The 18,366-nt window shown below is 45.1% G+C and overlaps 1 protein-coding gene across 1 annotated transcript in view; it reads right to left on the reverse strand.

Moving 5' to 3' along the window:
• SLC6A11 (solute carrier family 6 member 11) overlaps positions 1-18,366 on the reverse strand; it is a 968,432-nt gene that overhangs the window by 34,055 nt on the left and 916,011 nt on the right. Inside the window, exon 13 of the mRNA XM_069206667.1 lies at positions 2,624-2,724. Within this exon, the coding sequence (XP_069062768.1) occupies positions 2,624-2,724 (101 nt within the window). The remainder of the gene's footprint in view (positions 1-2,623; positions 2,725-18,366) is intronic.

The raw sequence follows: 18,366 nt of genomic DNA on the forward strand, positions 1-18,366 counted from the left end.
TGACTGCCAACTAGAGACCCCATTTCAAACTGCCAAGAAATGCAGAGTGATTAGTAATGGGCACATAAACAATAGTCTTCATTTGCAGATCTCTCCTATTTTGGCTAGCTCTGCTGTTGTCCCTGCTAGGCCAGGTGGAGATCACTAAGATGCTCTTTTTGCTCCGGCTGCTGTACTTTTTTGCTGCCCTGTCCATTTTGCTTCCTAGACCCTTCTTTTGGGAGCTTAATGGAATTCTATGAGAGTTGAATTGGGGATCAGGCAGGAGGTGAGTAGCTCTCACACTCCTACAATGTCCGCTCCTCGGGCGTGGTCTGTGTGCCTCTGATTATGCAGCAGCAGAGCTGCAATGGCCAATGTGCTGAAAAGATGCAACTCCTTGTCCAGAATGGGTGTCCATTTGCCAGATCTTGGATGGGACACACCTGCTCACATGGTTGTTTGACCCCCGGTCTCTGATACTGCACAAAACACACCAGATGAGAGTGCTGCATCGCTGCTGGCAGGTGAATGTACTAGGAAAGGGGTCCTCCCTGCAGTACTCTCCTCTGCTCCCTATATGGACCTCGCCTGAGCTACGAGAAGTGGCCCGACAACATGATGTTCTTACTTGGAGGGAGGTGGAGATTTATCAGCTGGGAGACTTGTTTCTGGAGGGCACCCATATGCCTTATCAGGAGATCATGGACATTTATGGTATACTGGTAGGTCATTTTTGATCTATCATGCCATTCAACACACGCTGCTGGAGATGTGAGGCCCTGTCCGTGCTGAGCCAGCCACATGCCCAATTCTACATGCAATCTTACCACATAGGGGCACAAGAAAACTCATCACAGTCCTCTATGTTGCACTGAGTTTGGTCGTTGGTGCATCAATGCATAGGGTGAGGGAGCACTTGAAGGTGCACTTTCAAGGCCACTCATGGATACTCACTGGACCTGAGTGTTGCAACAAGTTAAGGTGGTTTACCGCAACCCACATTTTCCCTTTACACAATGCAACTTCTTACACAAGGCAAATCTCACACTGAAACGCATCAAACAAATATTCCCCACGTCCTTCCCTGAGTGCCCTATATGCCCTAGATTTTAGTTGCCTGAGGCCAGATTTTTTCATATGATGTGGGACTGCCAGGTGGTGCAATGGGCCTGGAAAGAGGCTACACGAATTACTTCTGCCTTGGTTGAGAGCCTCATTACGCTTTTGTCTGAGCTGTGCCTATTTGGCCTCCAACTCAGGGCCCAGATATATTTGCATAGATTCATGGACCTCATCTTTATCTTTTTTAAACAGCAAACCACGTTGTCTTGGAAGGCTTCAGTGGGACCAGACATTCAGAGTTGGCTTTCCACACTGCTATGATGGGCAAGGGTTGAACGTGATGTTCTTGAGGGGATATGTGTGTTAGGGGTAAGAATGTGGGAGCTGTTGCTGGGACACATATATTTGCAATTTTCCTCCCTTGTTTCCAGTCATTCCTTCTGTTCATTTTCAGTTGGGTTCACTGGGTGCATATAAGGTTTGGTGGGCACCCCTCTGGGTCTTCCAATGGGGGTTTACCAGCTGCCGCTGGGGACCTGAATTTTGGTGTGCTTGGACTGGGAGGGGATGGCTTGGGACTTACAATGATCCTTTCAGATCAGTAGGCTCAGTAAAGGGGGATTGCTCCACTGTCTTCTTAGGCTCCCTTCTCACCTACACGTACTCATCTATATGACGACTGAGTGGGTGTCCTCACGTATTTCCACTAAAAGCACTGCTCACCCGATGGCCTAGGTCTTACCATGATATTCTGCACCCCAAGCCTGCATAGGGGCCTCCCTCATTACCAGGTTCTATCACACTTTCGGCTGAGGGTGTGTGTTGCCCAGGTCTGAGGTGACTCCGCTGTGCTTTCTTTTTAGACTGTTTAACATTATGGTTCTATGTATCTATGACATATGGATGATGGAATAGGTCTCTTCATGACTTCCACTTTTTTATTTTGGTTTTCTTCTTTTTGTTATTTATATGTTAAAATCAATGAAGAAATGTTTGAAAAGACACACTCTATGAGTGTTTTGCAAAGTATGAAAGACCGCATGCATTTGTGCTTGCTTCAAGTAATGCTTGTTTAATGATCAGGCAAATTAACCGTAAAAAACAGCCCACTAGACCATAAAAGAGGCCCAGGGAGAGTCATTATCCCCACATTGTCCTTTCAAACCAGCCCTTTGGGTAACACCTGACACCCTTGCAGACCAATCTGAACCAGACCATTACTGAGAATCGTGCTAAAAGGTAATTTCCAAAATTATTCGCTGTACGAAATTGCTGACCTAAAAATGATAAGGCCATCCACCATACATTTAGAATTCCTACTTTGTTATGTATTTAAAATAAAAGGCGTTATTTCTCTACGGCACTACAGAATATGCATACTTGATAGTGATTAGAAATGAAAAAGGCTAAAGCAATCTGGTCTTGACAACTGAAAATACCACCTGCAAAGTAAATATTGTAAAATGATAGTAATTTTTTTAATACAGAAAATGTGAAATTTTGATTTCAGTGTGAACATGAGGGCTGTATTTCTTACCCTCAAAACACCAGAGATTTTTAAATTTGTAAGAATACTCACAGCACAGATGCCGGGCGTAAATAACATCCAACACCACTTAATTAACACGAATGGCCTGTATCCGATCATGTCCTCTATATTATCATAAAATCGATTGCTTCCTGTAAAATAGAAACCACACATATACTGATTGAAAGCAATAAAACAGTTTACAAACATGGAAGTGATTTCGTCAGTGAAAAGTGGTTCTTGTGTTGCCTGGGCAAGCTTGTCTACAATGTGTGTGTGTTTTGTTTATTATTTCGCTTTACAACTAACAATGTATTTCTTTTGTAAGCGTGGACGTGACTTTTCCAGAAAGGGGTCTGTAATAGGTAAACTGTTTAAGCATTTTGAGACAAAAATCCCTGTACAAACTATGGGCCAGATTGAAGAAAGGTGGTGCACAGTGCCAATTTTCTTGCGCCCCTTTGCGTACCGCTAACACCCCCATTTGTGCACCGTATCTAAGATACAGTGCACCAAGGCTGTAGGTAGCTAGCGTCAAACATTTTGATGCTAGTTCGATGTTTGGCAGGATTAGCATCAAAGATTTTGATGCTAGTTATGCAAAGCCCTTTGAGGCCCATAGTGAACAATGGTGTGCCTCCTTTTAACGCCTGCCCTGAGCAAGTGTTAAAATTGCCAAATAAATGACACAAAGAAATCTTTTAGATTTCTTTGCGCCATTTTTTCAGGCCCCCTAACGGGTCATGCCCCATTTGCATACATAATGTTCTGCCAGGCATAGTGTAGTGGGAAGGGTTACAAAGTGGCGCAATGCATGCATTGCCAACTTTGAAATTGTGTGCAGTGATTTTGGCCTTGTTGGACTATATTAGCGTAAAAAAAAAAACGCTAATGTGGCACAAGGAGGTGCTAGGGGCTCTTAAATCTGCCCCTATAATTTACATTGGAGAAATAACTGAAATATTTATCATTAAAAAAAAATCTTACATTTCTTAAGTAAATCAAAGTCATTGGTTGCTGTTTATTAAACTTTCACTGAACATTTTGATGGGACAGAGGGGAATTAGTACTGTGGCCAAGAAGAATAGGACTCGGAGTAATGTAGATTACCAGTAAGTAAATGTTTCATGATCTCCTTGTTCATCTACATCATTACAATATGCAAATATGTTTGTATGTATATGGTATTTCTTTTGTACAAATGACCCAATAGGGAGTGGAGTGCTGGTACATGGTTAAAGACAAGCATAAAATCAACAAGTAATAAGATAGGAAGCTGGGCTGTAGATGGTTAATACATTGTCATTTAATGTTCTTCAAAGAGGTGAGTCTGCAGCTCGTACCAAAATTGGGGGAGTGTTGTGGGGATCCAGGTGGATATGGGGATGTTGGGCCAGAACATGTGTGCATAGAGGGAAAATGCCGCTCTGTCTTGTTTTTTTCTTTTTTACACTGTTTAGTCTGCATACTGGTGGTGCCTGGCTGCCAGTGTGCTGAAAACCACCAGAGATGATAAGCTTGTTTGCAAGGTAAGCAGTGGTGCTGCCTGTGATAGCTTTGTAGATGATGCATCTGGTTTAGAAGATGGAATGGGCTGGCATGGGTAGTCACTTCATTTGCAATAGGTTGGGTTGATATAATCATATTAATTCAGGCCCTCAATGAGACGTGCTGCAGTGTGTAGCATGCCCCTAAATGATGTGTGACGCCTGGAAGGCCATGGAGTAGGGCATTACCACCTTACAGATGTGAGAATATGAGGGCTTGAACAACAGTTAATAAGTCACTTTCTGGAAGAAAAGGTTTTACTTTCTTTAGAAGAGAGAGCTGATTCCTGACTGAAAAGAAGTTGTGGCAATCAGGTTACTTTTCAAGCTTTATTCACAAAGTGCAACCATCAGCTTAATTTTCAGTTAACCATCTAGGCAGCAACTGTCTGTAACAGAATACCCCCACACAAACTCCCACTACACACTGAATTTTGAATGTACCTTCAGTGAGGTAAGAACCCAACCCACCAACCACCTTTCACTGATAAATGCAGAATAATTGGCCAGCACTTAAAGAAAAAGATAAACAGGAACACTAACCATAAATGAAGCTACAAAATGAAAGCTAACAAGAGTTAATACATTTAGATGTTCTTCAAAACATATTTCCTCAAAGTTTTACAACTCAAAACGGAATTATCACATTCTCACTGTAGCCAGCTGTGATCCAGGATCACTGATCTCACCAGAGCTCCTTTCCATCAAAACATTTCTTAATCATTTTGCCAGCCACCTGTTCTGCAATGGATTTTGCCTTTGAACTATATCTCTTTTTTTTAGTGCTGTTTTTTTATCATTGATAAGACGGAATGATACAGAGCAGAAAAAGGGATCGAAGTCCCTGTACTTTGTGGGAATCGTACAAACTGTATCTCATGGATAGCGGGGTGGGCTAGATACATTCAACAGCAAATTTAAACATTTAAAAAGACACTGGCGATTAAGAGGTTAAGAAATAAGGGTGGGGTAGCAGCAAGGGGGGGGGTGAAAGCTGAGATGTAGGCTGCAATGTGTTGTGTTGCCTAAGGTAGCATGTCGCACTGTGATGGGCCGTGACCTGGAGTGCACTCGCCTCGCATTTTCTTATATGCCCCTGCGGGTTGCTTCCCCTCTAACCTAAGGTCGGGATGTCTGGACTCACTTCGACAAGTCTATGGTCAGTATGTGGGTAGGAGCTATCGTTCTATGTTGCAACTGTGCCTCATTGAGGCCCAGGGTTAAGGGTACCGCATATGGAAGGGAGTGGAAAGCTGAGGTTGATTATCATTAGCAGAGGACATCTGTGGAGTCTGCGTTTGAGTATACCGGATAGGCGGTGTGTCCAAAGAGGAGGGGGGGAAGCAGTGAGCAATTGACAATCGGCCCGGTTGATGAGAGGGAGGGTAAGTCGTGAGGCAATTAATAGGGTGGAGGGGAGAGACTTGTTCGAGGGGAGCGGTCCACAGATCGTATAGTGTATTGTGAATTAATCTGATGGACAATGTGATAGTATATGAACTCTGCGTCGCTACCCGGGATGTAGATGCTAAGGTCTTCGCGGCTATAAAGCAGATCAGCCCTTCATGTTGGGAGAGAGATGTGGAAAAGGAGAGAAGGAGGAGGAAAGGTGGGAGTTAAGAGAGAAAGGGCTGCTGGCAATGAAACAAAAGGAGTGATTTTGGAGGGGGGTGGGGATGGAGTGGAGATGCTACGTGGCCGTTGGCGAGGTCCCCAGAGTGACAACCATAGTGAGCTCTACCGTCTGGAAAGGGGGAGGGAGGAGGAGGTCAAGGGAGGGGTGCAGGAGATGTGGGGTGGTAGTAAACATGTATGTGAAAGGTGCATTGGGGAATGGCAAGGTTTTCACTAAGGAGACAGCTAAAACAAGGGAGGGGAGGGGCGTGTAACAAGAGAGGCTAACAGCGGGTAAGAGTTTCTGCAAGGAAGGGGGTCCACACCTGATTCAGAAGGGCAGCCTAATACTGTAGATTATAGATGACTCTTTTGTGGGCGACTATGCAAGTCATTGCCACGATCCATTTCTCCGGGGTTGGAGGGGCTACCGATCTCTAATGTTGGAGGATACATATTTTTGCAGTTGCTAGAGCCGTGTGCAACAGTCTTCATTGCGGTCTTGACAGGGCCGGTAGAGAGTCCATATCGTGCATTATGAATAGAGAGGGGGATAGCGGTGTTGGAAGCGGTACTGATTCAGCCAGGTTGAGTCCCACAGAGTCCCATAAGGGCTGGAATGATGGGCATTCACTTAGACTATAGAGCAGATCGCAGTGTGTCTCTGGGCAGCACCAGCAGTTTGCGTGCGGAAGAAGCCTAGTCCTGTATAACTTCACCGGGGTCCAGTACCAGTTGTGGATTATCTTGAAGAGACAGAAGTTTAATTGAGTTTCGCGAGTGCCCCTGTCTAGAGCATCCAAGATGTCTATCCAGTTTTCTGTATCAAAGGTCCACTGCAGGCAGGCCTGCCATTGTAGGCTTAGCTTTTCCAGGAGAGGCTGCGAGTGTAGGTGACATGTAATGACCTCATAGAGGCCTGCCATAACGCCTTTGTGTTTCCCCCATGTCTTTTGATAGGTTACCACAGGCGAAGTCTGAAGTCCCCAGCAGGCGATCTCGGCGTTTTGTTGTAGACAGTGTTTGAGTTGCAGGTATCGCCATTCCTGCCGTGGGTGGAGGTTGAATTCCTCCTGCAGCTTGGCGAAGGATTTGAGCACTCCGTCCTCTAAGACCTGAGCCCGGTTGACGATACCAGCTCTATTCCACTGCGGCCAGTTGAGAACCGCTCTCCCTATCTGCAAGCTATCGTTGTTCCAAAAGGGGGCCTAGGCGTTTAAGAAAGGGGGTTCCCCAAGTAGGCGGTGGGCCCTCCGCCATGCCACGCGTGTCGCCTTCAAGATCAGAATCACTGTGCTAAGGGGTGAGGAATCATTACAGTGGTTCCTGCCGAGTCCTCTACCATGGGAAAGCATCTTCTCCATAGACACCCATTGTGTAGCTCCGTTGACCCAGGCAGTGAGTTAGCCAGTTGTGACAAGTGTAGGGCTAGGGCATAATGCACCACCAAGAGGAGCCCCATTCCTCCATGAGTGCGGCGCACTATTAGTTTAGCTGACACCAGTCGTGGGTGTGTAGAGCCCCACACAAAGCTCTAATTGCTGTGTCAATTGGCCTTAATGTTGAGAGAGGTACTTGGAGGGGTAGCAGACCCAAAACGTAAGTGAAGCGTGTACCGTGACCTTTCTCATCGCCTGTATCTTGCCCCACATGGAGAGGCCCAAATGGGTCCATTTCTTGAAGTCAAGCCTCATTCGCGTAATGAGGGTGCCTAGATTGTCTGCCACCATGCTGTCTAGACCTTGGTTGACTAGTACTTCCAGATTTTTGAGGCGTTTTTGAGGCGTTTCGGGGTCCATCGGAATGGGAAGCCAAGAAGTGCAGCCTTTGTTGTCACCTGTGAGAGAGGGAGGGCCCAGCTTTTGTCCCAGTTTACCCTGTAGAGGGGTGCAAATCCATGAATGATTTCCAATTGAGCTGGTAGGGAATGCTCCAGGGCAGTTATAGTTAGGAGGACGTCATTGGCGTCTAAGTAGATTTTGGAGGTTCCGCCCAGCAGAGGGTGACCTACTATTGAGGGAGAGTTACGAATAACAGCTGCTAACGGCTCCATTGCCAGCAGGAAAAAAAGGGGCAGAAGGGGACATCCCTGCCAGGTCCTTCTGCAGATGGGGAAGGGATCCCCAGCAGTTAACCCGCGCCATGGGGTGTTCTTAGAGCAGGCAACTTTGGAGGTGAACTGGTCTCCCAAGCCGAATTTCGCCAGGGTTGCGAATAAGTATGGCCATTCTATGCGATTAAACGCCATCTTAGCATCAATGGATAGGGCTAGTGCAGCCTCCAGTGCATTTCTAGATTCCCATAGGGTATGGCAGAGGGTACATAGGTGATTTCTGGAGGTGCGGCCCGGCACAAACCCTACTTGAGTATGGTGAATTAGGGATGGTATGACTTTACGCAGGCGATTCGCAAGGACGCTGGGCAATATCTTAATATCGCCATTCAGGAGAGATATAGGCCAGTAGCTACTGCAGAGTAGGGGGTCCCGTCCTGATTTTCGGTATGACCCCTATTGTGGCACTGTTGGATACTGCACCCAGAAGGCCCGTCTGGCAGGCCTCGCCCAGTGCTTTATGTAGGACATCAATCATCTCCTCCCCCACCCATTTATAAAATTCCGCAGGAAATCCGTCTTCCCCAGGCAATTTGTGGTAGGGGAGATTATGGATGACCTGTGCAATTTCCAACCGGCTAACTTCCCCTTCAACAGGTGCGGCCCTTGTCAGAGAGAGAGGGTAAGACAATGTTGTTGAGAAAGGACTCGGTTTGGGCAGGGGTGGATGTCGATTCTGGGGTGTATAGGTGTTGGTAGAAGGATGTAAATTCATTGACTATTTCCTGTGGATGCGTGAGTGTCTCTCCTTTGCGGGCGTTGATGGCCAGTATGGCCAGGGCCGCCGTTCTCTGGTGGAGTTGTGATGCCAGCAGTCGACCAGCCTTCTCTCCTTGCTCATAGTGCCGTCCTTGCAAGCGTTGCAGCGCGTATTCAGCCTGGGATGTATATAGCTCATTTAAGGCCATGCGGGCGCGTTCCAAGCGTCTACGTATGGGGAGAGATGGGTGGTCCGTATATTGCCGCGTTAGGCACCTGATATCAGTTTCCAGAGTCACTTGTACTTTTCTTTGTCTGTTTGCCAATGCTGCGACTCACATCATTTGTCCGTATATGGTCGCCTTAGCCGCTGCCCACATGACCCTCTTCGAATCTACAGTACCGAGGTTATCCTAAACGTAGGTGGTTGTATGAGCTCACAACTGTGCTTTACCGTGTGGAGAGCGATAGCGGTGAACAGCAAATCGCCACGGTTTCAACCCGGGGATATCAGGCCCACTTGGACAGCTTTGTGAATTGGGGAGGGGTCCAAGAGACCACCTTCCAGGATTAAGGCATCCTGGGCATGCATCACTATGCTGTGTGAAATGAGAAAATAATCTAAACTGTTGTCCTGCATTACATCCGACTGGAGGGCCCTGTCGGTGCTATTGCTAATATCCAGGGGTCAAGTCCTATCCAAAACTGTGTCTCTAGCTGTGTCTCTAGTCAGGTTCCAGTCTCCCCCGATTACCTAGCGAGTTGGCCCTACTTCTGTCAGAAGGCAGCTGATTTGCAAAAAAATCGATCAGATCAGCCAATATTACCAGGTTTTTTTTTTTTATTATTTATATTGATAAGGGGAGCAAGGGTGGCTCCCGGAGGGGGGGGGGAAATGTTTTCATTAGGCCTTTTCTGCTCCCCCGGGGGCAGATCAGCCTATATTAATTAGGCCGATCTGCCACCAGGGGGAGCAGAAGCCACTAGACACCAGGGATGTTTAAAAAATTGATATTAATAAGGGGGGTTGACCCCTTAGGCAAGGGTCGCTCCCCAAGGGGCAATTTTTTATTAGGCCTTTTCTGACCCCCCCCGGGGGCAGATCAGACTATATTAATTAGGCCAATCTGCCCCCAGGGGGAGCAGAAGCCATTAGGCACCAGGGATTTTTTTTATTTTTATTTATATTGATAAGTGGGGGCGACCCCTTAGGCAAGGGTCGCTCCCCAGGGAACAATTGTTTTTAGGCCATTTCTGCCCCCGTGGGAGCAAATTGGCCTATTTCTATAAGGCTGATCAGCCCAGGGGGGGGCAGAAACCACTTTTTGGGGGGCAGCCCCTTGGGCAAGGTTCGCTCCCCATCGGGCCACATTACTCTTAGCCATATATGCCCCCACCCCAAAATTACAATTACCCCCAATCCACACCCCAGGGGGAGGAAGTCTACTAGATGCCAGATAATTTAAAAATAAACAAAAAATAGTGTGTGGCGGCTACCAACCAGTATGGGCATGGTTATGCCGCCACCCCAACTAAAGGGGGTAACAGTCTTTCAGCTCTCCCACACACGCTAAAACATCTTATTCCACGGAAAGCAAGCGGTCATTTGATTATTTGGGGTTTTGGTTTTAGATTTGGGCAATGAGAGCTTGGCTAACTCTTAAAATTGTCCTACTTGGAATGGTGATGGCTGCACTTTTTGGACTTTGTGAAGCTGCCATGTAGAAAAATCCACAAAACCTAGACATGTCTGAAAACTAAACATCTGGGTGAGTCTAGGGTGGTGTGCTTAACATGCACCCAGTAGCATTTTCTTACCCACAATTCCCTGCAAACCTCCAACTTTGCTGGAAATCACACATTTTTCCACATTTTTGTGATGGAACCTTCTGGGATCTGCAGGAATCCACAAAATTCCTACCACCCAGCATTGTCTCATCTATACCAATAAAAATTGTGCCCCACTTGTCAGCCTAAACATTTTTTTTTTCCAAACTTCCCTTTTGGACCCCTTTTGGTTACCCCTCAATTTCAACATGTTTTTGGCTCTTCCCTGTCACAGGCACTTGGCTAACCTACACAAGTGTGGTATCATTTTTAGCGGTAAACTGAGGGGAACGTTGGATGGTAGGACATTTTTCCCGGTGTGGTGATCCCATACAGAAATGTGGAAAAAAATAGATTTTTTAGCTAAATTTGAGGTTTGCTGAGGATTCTGGGTAAGAAAACACTGGGGGATCGACACAAGTCACACCTACCTAGTCTCCCTCGGGTGTCTAGTTTTCAGAAATGTCTGGGTTTGGTAGGATTCCCTGTATGGCTGCTGAGCCCAGAACCAAAGACGCAGGTGCCCCACCTCCCCCTCAAAAACAGGTAGTTTTGTATTTGATAATTTTGTTGTGTCCAGATAGTGTTTTGGGGAATTTCCTTATACGGGCACTAGGCCTACCCACACAAGTGAGGTACCATTTTTATCGAGAGATTTGGGGGAACTCTGGGTGGAAGGAAATGTGTGGCTCCTCCCACATTCCAGAACCTTCTGTCACTGAAATGTGAAGAAAAAGTGTTTTTTGGCCGAATTTTGAGGTTTGCAAAAGATTCTGGGTAACAGAACCTGGTGAGAACCCCACAAGTCACTCCATCCTGGATTCCCTTAAGTGTCTAGTTTTCAAAAATGCACAGATTCAGTAGGTGTCCCTAGGTGCCGGCTGAGCTAGAGGCCAAAATCCAGAGCTTAGCACTTTGCAAAAACAGCTCTGTTTTCTTTGGAAAAATGTGATGTGCCCATGCTGTGTTTTGGGGCATTTCTTGTTGTGAACACTAGGCCTACCCACACAAGCGAGGTACCATTTTTATTGGGAGACTTGGGGGAATGCTGGGTGGAAGGACAGTTGTGGCTCCTCACAGATTCCTGAACTTTCTGTCGCCAAAATGTGAGGGAAAAGTATTGTTTTTTTGGCCAAAGTTTGAGGTTTGAAAGGATTCTGGGTAACAGAACCTGGTGAAAGCCCCACAAGTCACCCCATCTTGGATTCCCCTAGGTGTCTAGTTTTGAAAAATGCACAGGTTTGGTAGGTTTTCCTAGGTGCCGGCTGAGCTACAGGCCAAAATCTACAGCTAGGCACTTTGCAAAAAACACGCCAGATTTCAACGTAAAAATGTGATGTGTCCATGTTGCGTATCCTGTCACGATCATTAGGCCTACCCACACAACTGAGGTACCATTTTTATGGGGATACTTTGGGAAACACAGAATAGCAAAACAAGTGTTATTGCCCCCTTGTTTTTTCTACATTTTGTCCTTCCAAATGTAAGACAGTGAGTAAAAAAGACATATATTTGAAAAAAGTGCTGTAATTCACATGCTAGTATGGGCACCCCGGAATTCAGAGATGTGCAAATAACCACTGCTTCTCAACACCTTATCTTGTGCCCATTTTGGAAATACAAAGGTTTTCTTGATACCTATTTTTCTCTCTTTATATTTCCGTAAATGAATTGCTGTATACCCGGTATAGAATAACAACCCATTGCAAGATGCAGCTCATTTATTGGCTCTGGGTACCTAGGGATCTTGAAGAAACCTACAAGCCCTATATATCCCCACAACCAGAAGAGTCCAGCAGATATTACGGTATATTGCTATGAACAATCTGACATTGCAGTAAAAAGTCACAGAGTAAAACGTGAGGAAAAATGGCTGTTTTTTTACCTCAATTTCAATATTTTTTATTTCAGCTGTTATTTTCAGTAGGAAAACCTTGTAGGATCTACACAAATGTCCCCTTGCTGAGTTCAAAATGTTTTCTACTTTTCAGAAATGTTTAGCTTTCCAAGATGCAGCATTGGTTTCACACCCATTCCTGTCACTAACTGGAAGGAGGCTAAAAGCACAAAAAATTGTAAAAATGGGGTATGTCAGCAGTAAAATGCCAAAATTGTGTTGAAAAATGTGGTTTTCTGATTCAAGTCTGCCTGTTCATCAAAGCTGGGAAGGTGGTGATTTTGGCACTGTAACCCCTTTGTTGATGCCATTTTCAGTGAAAAACTACAGGCCTTCTTCTGCAGCCATTTCTTCCCATTTATTTGGGAAAAAAGTAAGTCTTTGCTCTATTTTGGCTAATTTCTTGGTCTTCTTCAAGGGAACCCACACACTCTGGGTACCTCTAGAATCCCTAGAATGTTGGAAAAAAAGGACATAAATTTGGCGTGGGTAGGTTTTGTGGACAAAAAGTTATGAAGGCCTAAGCACGAACTGCCCCAAATAGCCAAGAAAAGGCCTGGCACCTGAGAGGGAAAAGGCCGGGCAGCGAAGGGGTTAAATAAAAAAAGAGAAATAGATACTGCAAGACCCACTGTTCTCTAGTTAAATGGATTATTTCTGCTATTTTAATACCTCAGCTAAATTCAACATTCATGAAAATAATTCAGATGATTAACGTCGATCCACTGGAAAACAATAATGTACCATGAACATGAATGTGTGTGGAGTATACCAAATAGATGCAAAACAGATGTCTCTAATTGATGCTTTTTTAAAGATGCTCAGGAAGTGGACATCACCTGTCAAGCTGTCTAGCACTGTTCCTGGAAAATATATACCTGCTTTTTAAAAGGCCATGCTAATGGTCTGTGTCAGCCAGCATCTGAGCGTAGAGAAGAAAGGATTTATCCCTTGTCATAATTCTCCAAATGTTACAAAAAAGCCCACTTTCATAAATGGAGTTTGTCTAGCTACATATATGGATAATGTCTGCTCCTATGGAAATCCAGTGAATGTAAAAGTACTTCCTCCAGAAATGAAGGAGATTTACAACAGACTGAAAACAGAAGCAACTGGTACACACGAAATGAAAAAAGAACATGTGGGTGAAAAGAAGGACTTGGATTTAATATTACCATACTCAGAAAGAATTGAAAAAAGGGCTCTGAACATAATAGAGGTGAAAAATGTCCAATTCTTTTACCTAAACAAATTGCTCTAAAAACTAAATTTATGTATTCTGCTAAAAAAAAGGCACAAGTTTGCATCTCTGCCACTCTAAGAGCCACATGTAAGAACATTTACAATCCAAATCGAAATTAGGAAATCGCAATTCCAAATGTAAGAAACCCTGTTAATTCCTTTTGCGATTCCCAGTAGGTCACAAATAGACATACTTCATTAATATTAATGAGGTTTTTGCATCCATTCACTTTGGACCGCTTCCCCTTTGTTAATGGGTTAACATCAATTTGAAATTGGTGCTAACCGTGATTGTTTTGCGACTGCACTCATGGACACAAAACAATCATACATACTGTCAGACTTGGCATCCTTGGCATGGTCTCCCCTAAATTTTTTCCTCAGTTTCCCAGGTTGTTGATGTGTGCTGGACTCTGTTTTTGCTGTTTTTGTTACTCTGGGCACTTTACCACTGCTATCCAGTCCTAAAGTGCAAGTGCTATTATGTAAGATGTATGTGTTAGTGACTTTCCATGATTGGCATATTTGATTTACTAGTACGTCCCTAGTATGGTGCACTAGAGGTGCCCAGGGCATGTAAATAAAATGCTACAAGTGGGCCTGCAGCACTGGTTATGCCACCCACTTAAGTAGCCCTGTAAACATGGCTCAGACCTGCCCATGCAGTGTCTGTATGTGCAGTGTACTCACTTTCCAGGCCGAAACCTTCCCTTTTTAAAAATGTAAGGCACCCCTAAGGTAGGCCCTACGTAGCCCCATGGACAGGGTGCCGTGTATGTTAAAGGTGGGACCTTACGTGTTTTACATGTCCTAACAGTGAAATACTGCCAAATTGTGTTTTTACTGTTGCAAGGCCTATCTCTTTCATAAGTTAACCTGGGGCTGCCTTAAAATATTACTAAAGTGCAGATTCCCTTTGGCAGCAGATAGACATGTAGAGTTTGGGTTCTCTGAACTCACAATTTAAAAATACATCTTTTAGTGAAGTTGATTTTTAGATTGTGTCTGAAAATGCCACTTTAGAAAGTAGGCATTTTCTTGCTTAAACCATTCTGTGACTCTGCCTGTTTGTGGATTCCCTGTCTGGGTCAGTTTGACAGTTGGCTGCTTGCACCTCTCTCTTGACAGTGACACAAAGGGAGCTGGGTCATAGCTTGCTTATCCTGATGAGCCATATGTGCTAGGAGGGAGGGATGAGTGGTCACTCACACCTGCAGTCTCCAAACCCCTGGTGTGTGTCTTGGGCCTGGCCTGGGAAAGACAGGATCTTTAAAACAACAGAGACTTCTCTTTGAAGTAGGCCTACTTCAAAGGCGGAAAGGGGTATAAGAAGAGCCCCCAAAGCCCCTGAAAATTAGATCACTTCTGGAATCAAGAGGAACCTCTGCCAAGGACAAGAGCTGAAGAGCTGAGGAGAAGTGCTGCCCCTGCCTGTGACTATGCTTTGTTGGGCTATCCTGCAGTTGCTGCTTCTGCTTGTGAAAGGGGACAGACTGGATTTGGTTGTGCATTCCTGCTTGAGTAGAATTTCCAAGGGCTTGAACTTAGCTTGACTCCTGTTGTTGAAGTATCAGGGCCATCAAAATCTTCCCCTGCCAGCACCTGGACTCTCTGCTGAGACACCTGTCCTGCCAAGTGGTGCACTATCCAGTTCCTGGGCCCTTGAAAGGGGAAGTTGGCAGACAAGAGCTGAAAATCCACGCACAGACTACCATGCAGGGAAATGTTTGACGCACTTTTCGTGACGCTGCTGATAAACGTCGCTCCGCTGGCTTCCCGGCTGAAATCAACGATCCACCTGCATCGCAACTGGTAGATCGATTCAATGTGGCTGGAGAAACGATGCACAACACCCGCTAATGGAGGCCGATAATGACGAAACCACACGCACTGTGGTTTTGTGATACTGTGCGACCGGATTTTCAACATTACATCACTGGCCTGGGAAAATCAACGCAGAGCCTGTCCAGACCGAGGTGCCTGTCCGGATCTATGCCTCGCTCTCCTGTGGGAGAGAAGAAATTACACAAACCGACTCGACTGGAGGAGGAATGACCTACGGTCTTGCTTGTGAGTGAGAAATCGACGCATCGCTGGCCTTTTTCAATGCACACTTGCCTGTGCAGCTTTTTTTTTATGCTACCCAGGTACTTTTTTGAAAAAACAGCATGCTCACTGTTTTCTAAGGATGAAGACTCTTATTCTTTTGAAAATTCATAACTTGACTTGTGTATGTTGGATTTTTGTCGCTTTGGTCTTGTTTTGTTGTGTTTTTACTGAGTTACTGTGTGTGTTGGTACAAATACTTTACACATTGCTTCTGAAGTTAAGCCTGTCTCCTCATGTCAAGCTACCAATGGGGTGCGCAGAGCTTAACTGAGGGTGATTCTCTTTTACCCTGACTAGAGAGAGGGTCCTTGCTTGTACAGGGGGTAACCTGACTGCCAACCAAAGACCCCATTTCTAACACATATCATTCAGATTCAGTATTATGAAGGGACGCCCTGAACACGCCCATTCCTAATACCAAATCGCAAGACCCAAATCACAAGTTACGGAATTGCAATTTGGACTTTGTACATCCCAAAAAGCATTTTGCTAGTCACAAACGGGTCATTCTTTATGACTAGAAAAATGCTTTGTATATGTGGTCCTTAATGTCACATTGCAGCACATTGACTGTAAAGAGAGGATTCAGCTAATTCTTTAAAAAACTCTTCTCCTAAAATTGTTAGAACTTCATTTGGATTATGATTATTAAAAGAGGCCTATAAAACCTTGCCCTACATAATTTCTCAAATTTGCAAATGGCTTGTGTAGAGATTAAGGATAGAAGATCCTCTAGACTGGTGAATATGTGGGGCTGTTTCTACTGCACACCACTGCAATTCCAATCACATCCTTTTAAGCTCCAAACCCCCCAACGTAATTGAGTCTATATTGATTCTGGAAGTAGAGAAGCCCTGAGACAGGTAGAGAAGCCAGAAAAGCCAAAGAAAATGGCTAATAGATGAAGGAGCAGAAAATACTATGGTTATCATGGACAACAGGGCAAATCGCAGCCTGATCCTCTTGGATCTTCTCTAGAATGTTGGGGATCAAAGGTTCTGTAGGAAATGCATATAGAGGTTGTTAAACCTGACAGCCTTTGGGTGGTCTTTCTCTGTTTGCCTGCCTCCGTCCATTTTCTAACCTTGTTTTTGCTGGTTTTAGGACTCTGCACACATTACTAGTGCTGACCAGTACAATAGGGCTTGTGCTCTCTCTCTCCTATGCTTGGTAATATTGGCTCTTACCCCATTGGCATGTTTAATTTACTTATAATTCCCTAGTAACTTGCATTAAATGTGCCCAGGGCCAGTAAATGAAATGCTACCAGTGGGGCCGCTTCACTTTTTGTGCTTCCCACATATGTAGCCACTTAACCATATCGCAGACCTGCCATTGCAAGGCCTGTGCATGCAGGTTACTGCCACCTCAACATGGCATTTGAAAATCACTTAAACTTCCCTTTTATTACATATAAGAAACCACTAAGGTAGATCCTATGTGACCTTCTGGTCAGAGCGCAGTGTAGTTCAAAGGCAGAGCATGTACTTTTAAGTTGTACACATCCTTGAAGTGAAAAACTCCCAAAGTTGTTTTTCACTACTGTGAGGCCTACTTCTCCCATAGGCCAGCATTGCAAATTCTTTAATATATGTTTAAACTGTAATTCCTGGTCATAAGAGAGTTGCTACATCATGTTGCATATCTTTGGAATGGTAATGATAAATCCTCAATCAGATTTAACATAACTATTTTAGAAATGCCACATTTTAGAAAGTGTGCATTTCTCTGCTCTAACTGCCCTGTGTGCCTTACAGCCTGTCTCCAATACATGTCTGGGCTAGGTGACAACAAAACTGTGTGCAATTCCTGCAGACAGCCAAAAACAGAGGAAGGCTAGGTGTGGCTGAATACCCATCTACATACATCTGCATTCTAATGGCCCTTTCTGGGCAGGAAGGGATGAAGGGGCTTACACTTTCACTTCATAGGATAGTAGTCTGTCCCCATAAAAAGGACTGATTACCCCCCACAGATAGCCTGGCAGAGAGGATGGGGTTGAAGATGCTACTTGTGCACTTCAAAGCCATTCATTGAAGTCTTCCCCTCCTCAAAGGCATATTTAGGTATAAGTACTGGCCCTCTGACCCCAAAAAGTCGGACACTCCTGGTTCTTGAACTGAATCTCTGGCACAAGGACTGCTATGCTGCTCAAAGGACTCAATTGGACTGTTTTTTCTACAAGGACTGCTTTTCTGCTTGTTGCCCTGCTGCCTGCTTCTCGCTGACTTTGCTGGAAGGACTCTGCCTTCCCTCCAGTTGGTCCCCAATGGCTTGCTGGTTTTCCTCTTGTTGTCTGAAGTATCAGTGACACAAAATACTTCTTGCAATTCTGCTTGTGCTGCTGGACTCTGCCTTCTGTGTGTCTTATCCTTGACTGAGGTGTCCCCTCCAAGCTCTGAGCCTCAGAAGTGGATTTCTGCAGCATTTTCCACCTCAACATCAACACATCAGGGGCTTTGCACTGACCAGAGCTGACACATCAACCCAGACGCTGAATTAGCAGCTGCTTTATAGCATCAGCTTGACCAATATTGCGGCTCAGCATCGATGTAACACTTGCATTATAAAGAGCCTTTATCAACTGTGCGCATCGGTGCTGATGCATCGCCTCTAGCCACAAGATCAATGATGACCCAGCACCCCCTTGACTCCTCGCATCAAGTCTTCGATGTTGACTCTTGCTCCATCCAAGGTGCTTTGTCAGCAGGACTTGTCTAGGTCCTGTAGGTAGCCTACCCTCCAT

The sequence above is a fragment of the Pleurodeles waltl genome, chromosome 9, assembly GCF_031143425.1.
Source record: "Pleurodeles waltl isolate 20211129_DDA chromosome 9, aPleWal1.hap1.20221129, whole genome shotgun sequence".
Taxonomy (NCBI): domain Eukaryota; kingdom Metazoa; phylum Chordata; class Amphibia; order Caudata; family Salamandridae; genus Pleurodeles; species Pleurodeles waltl.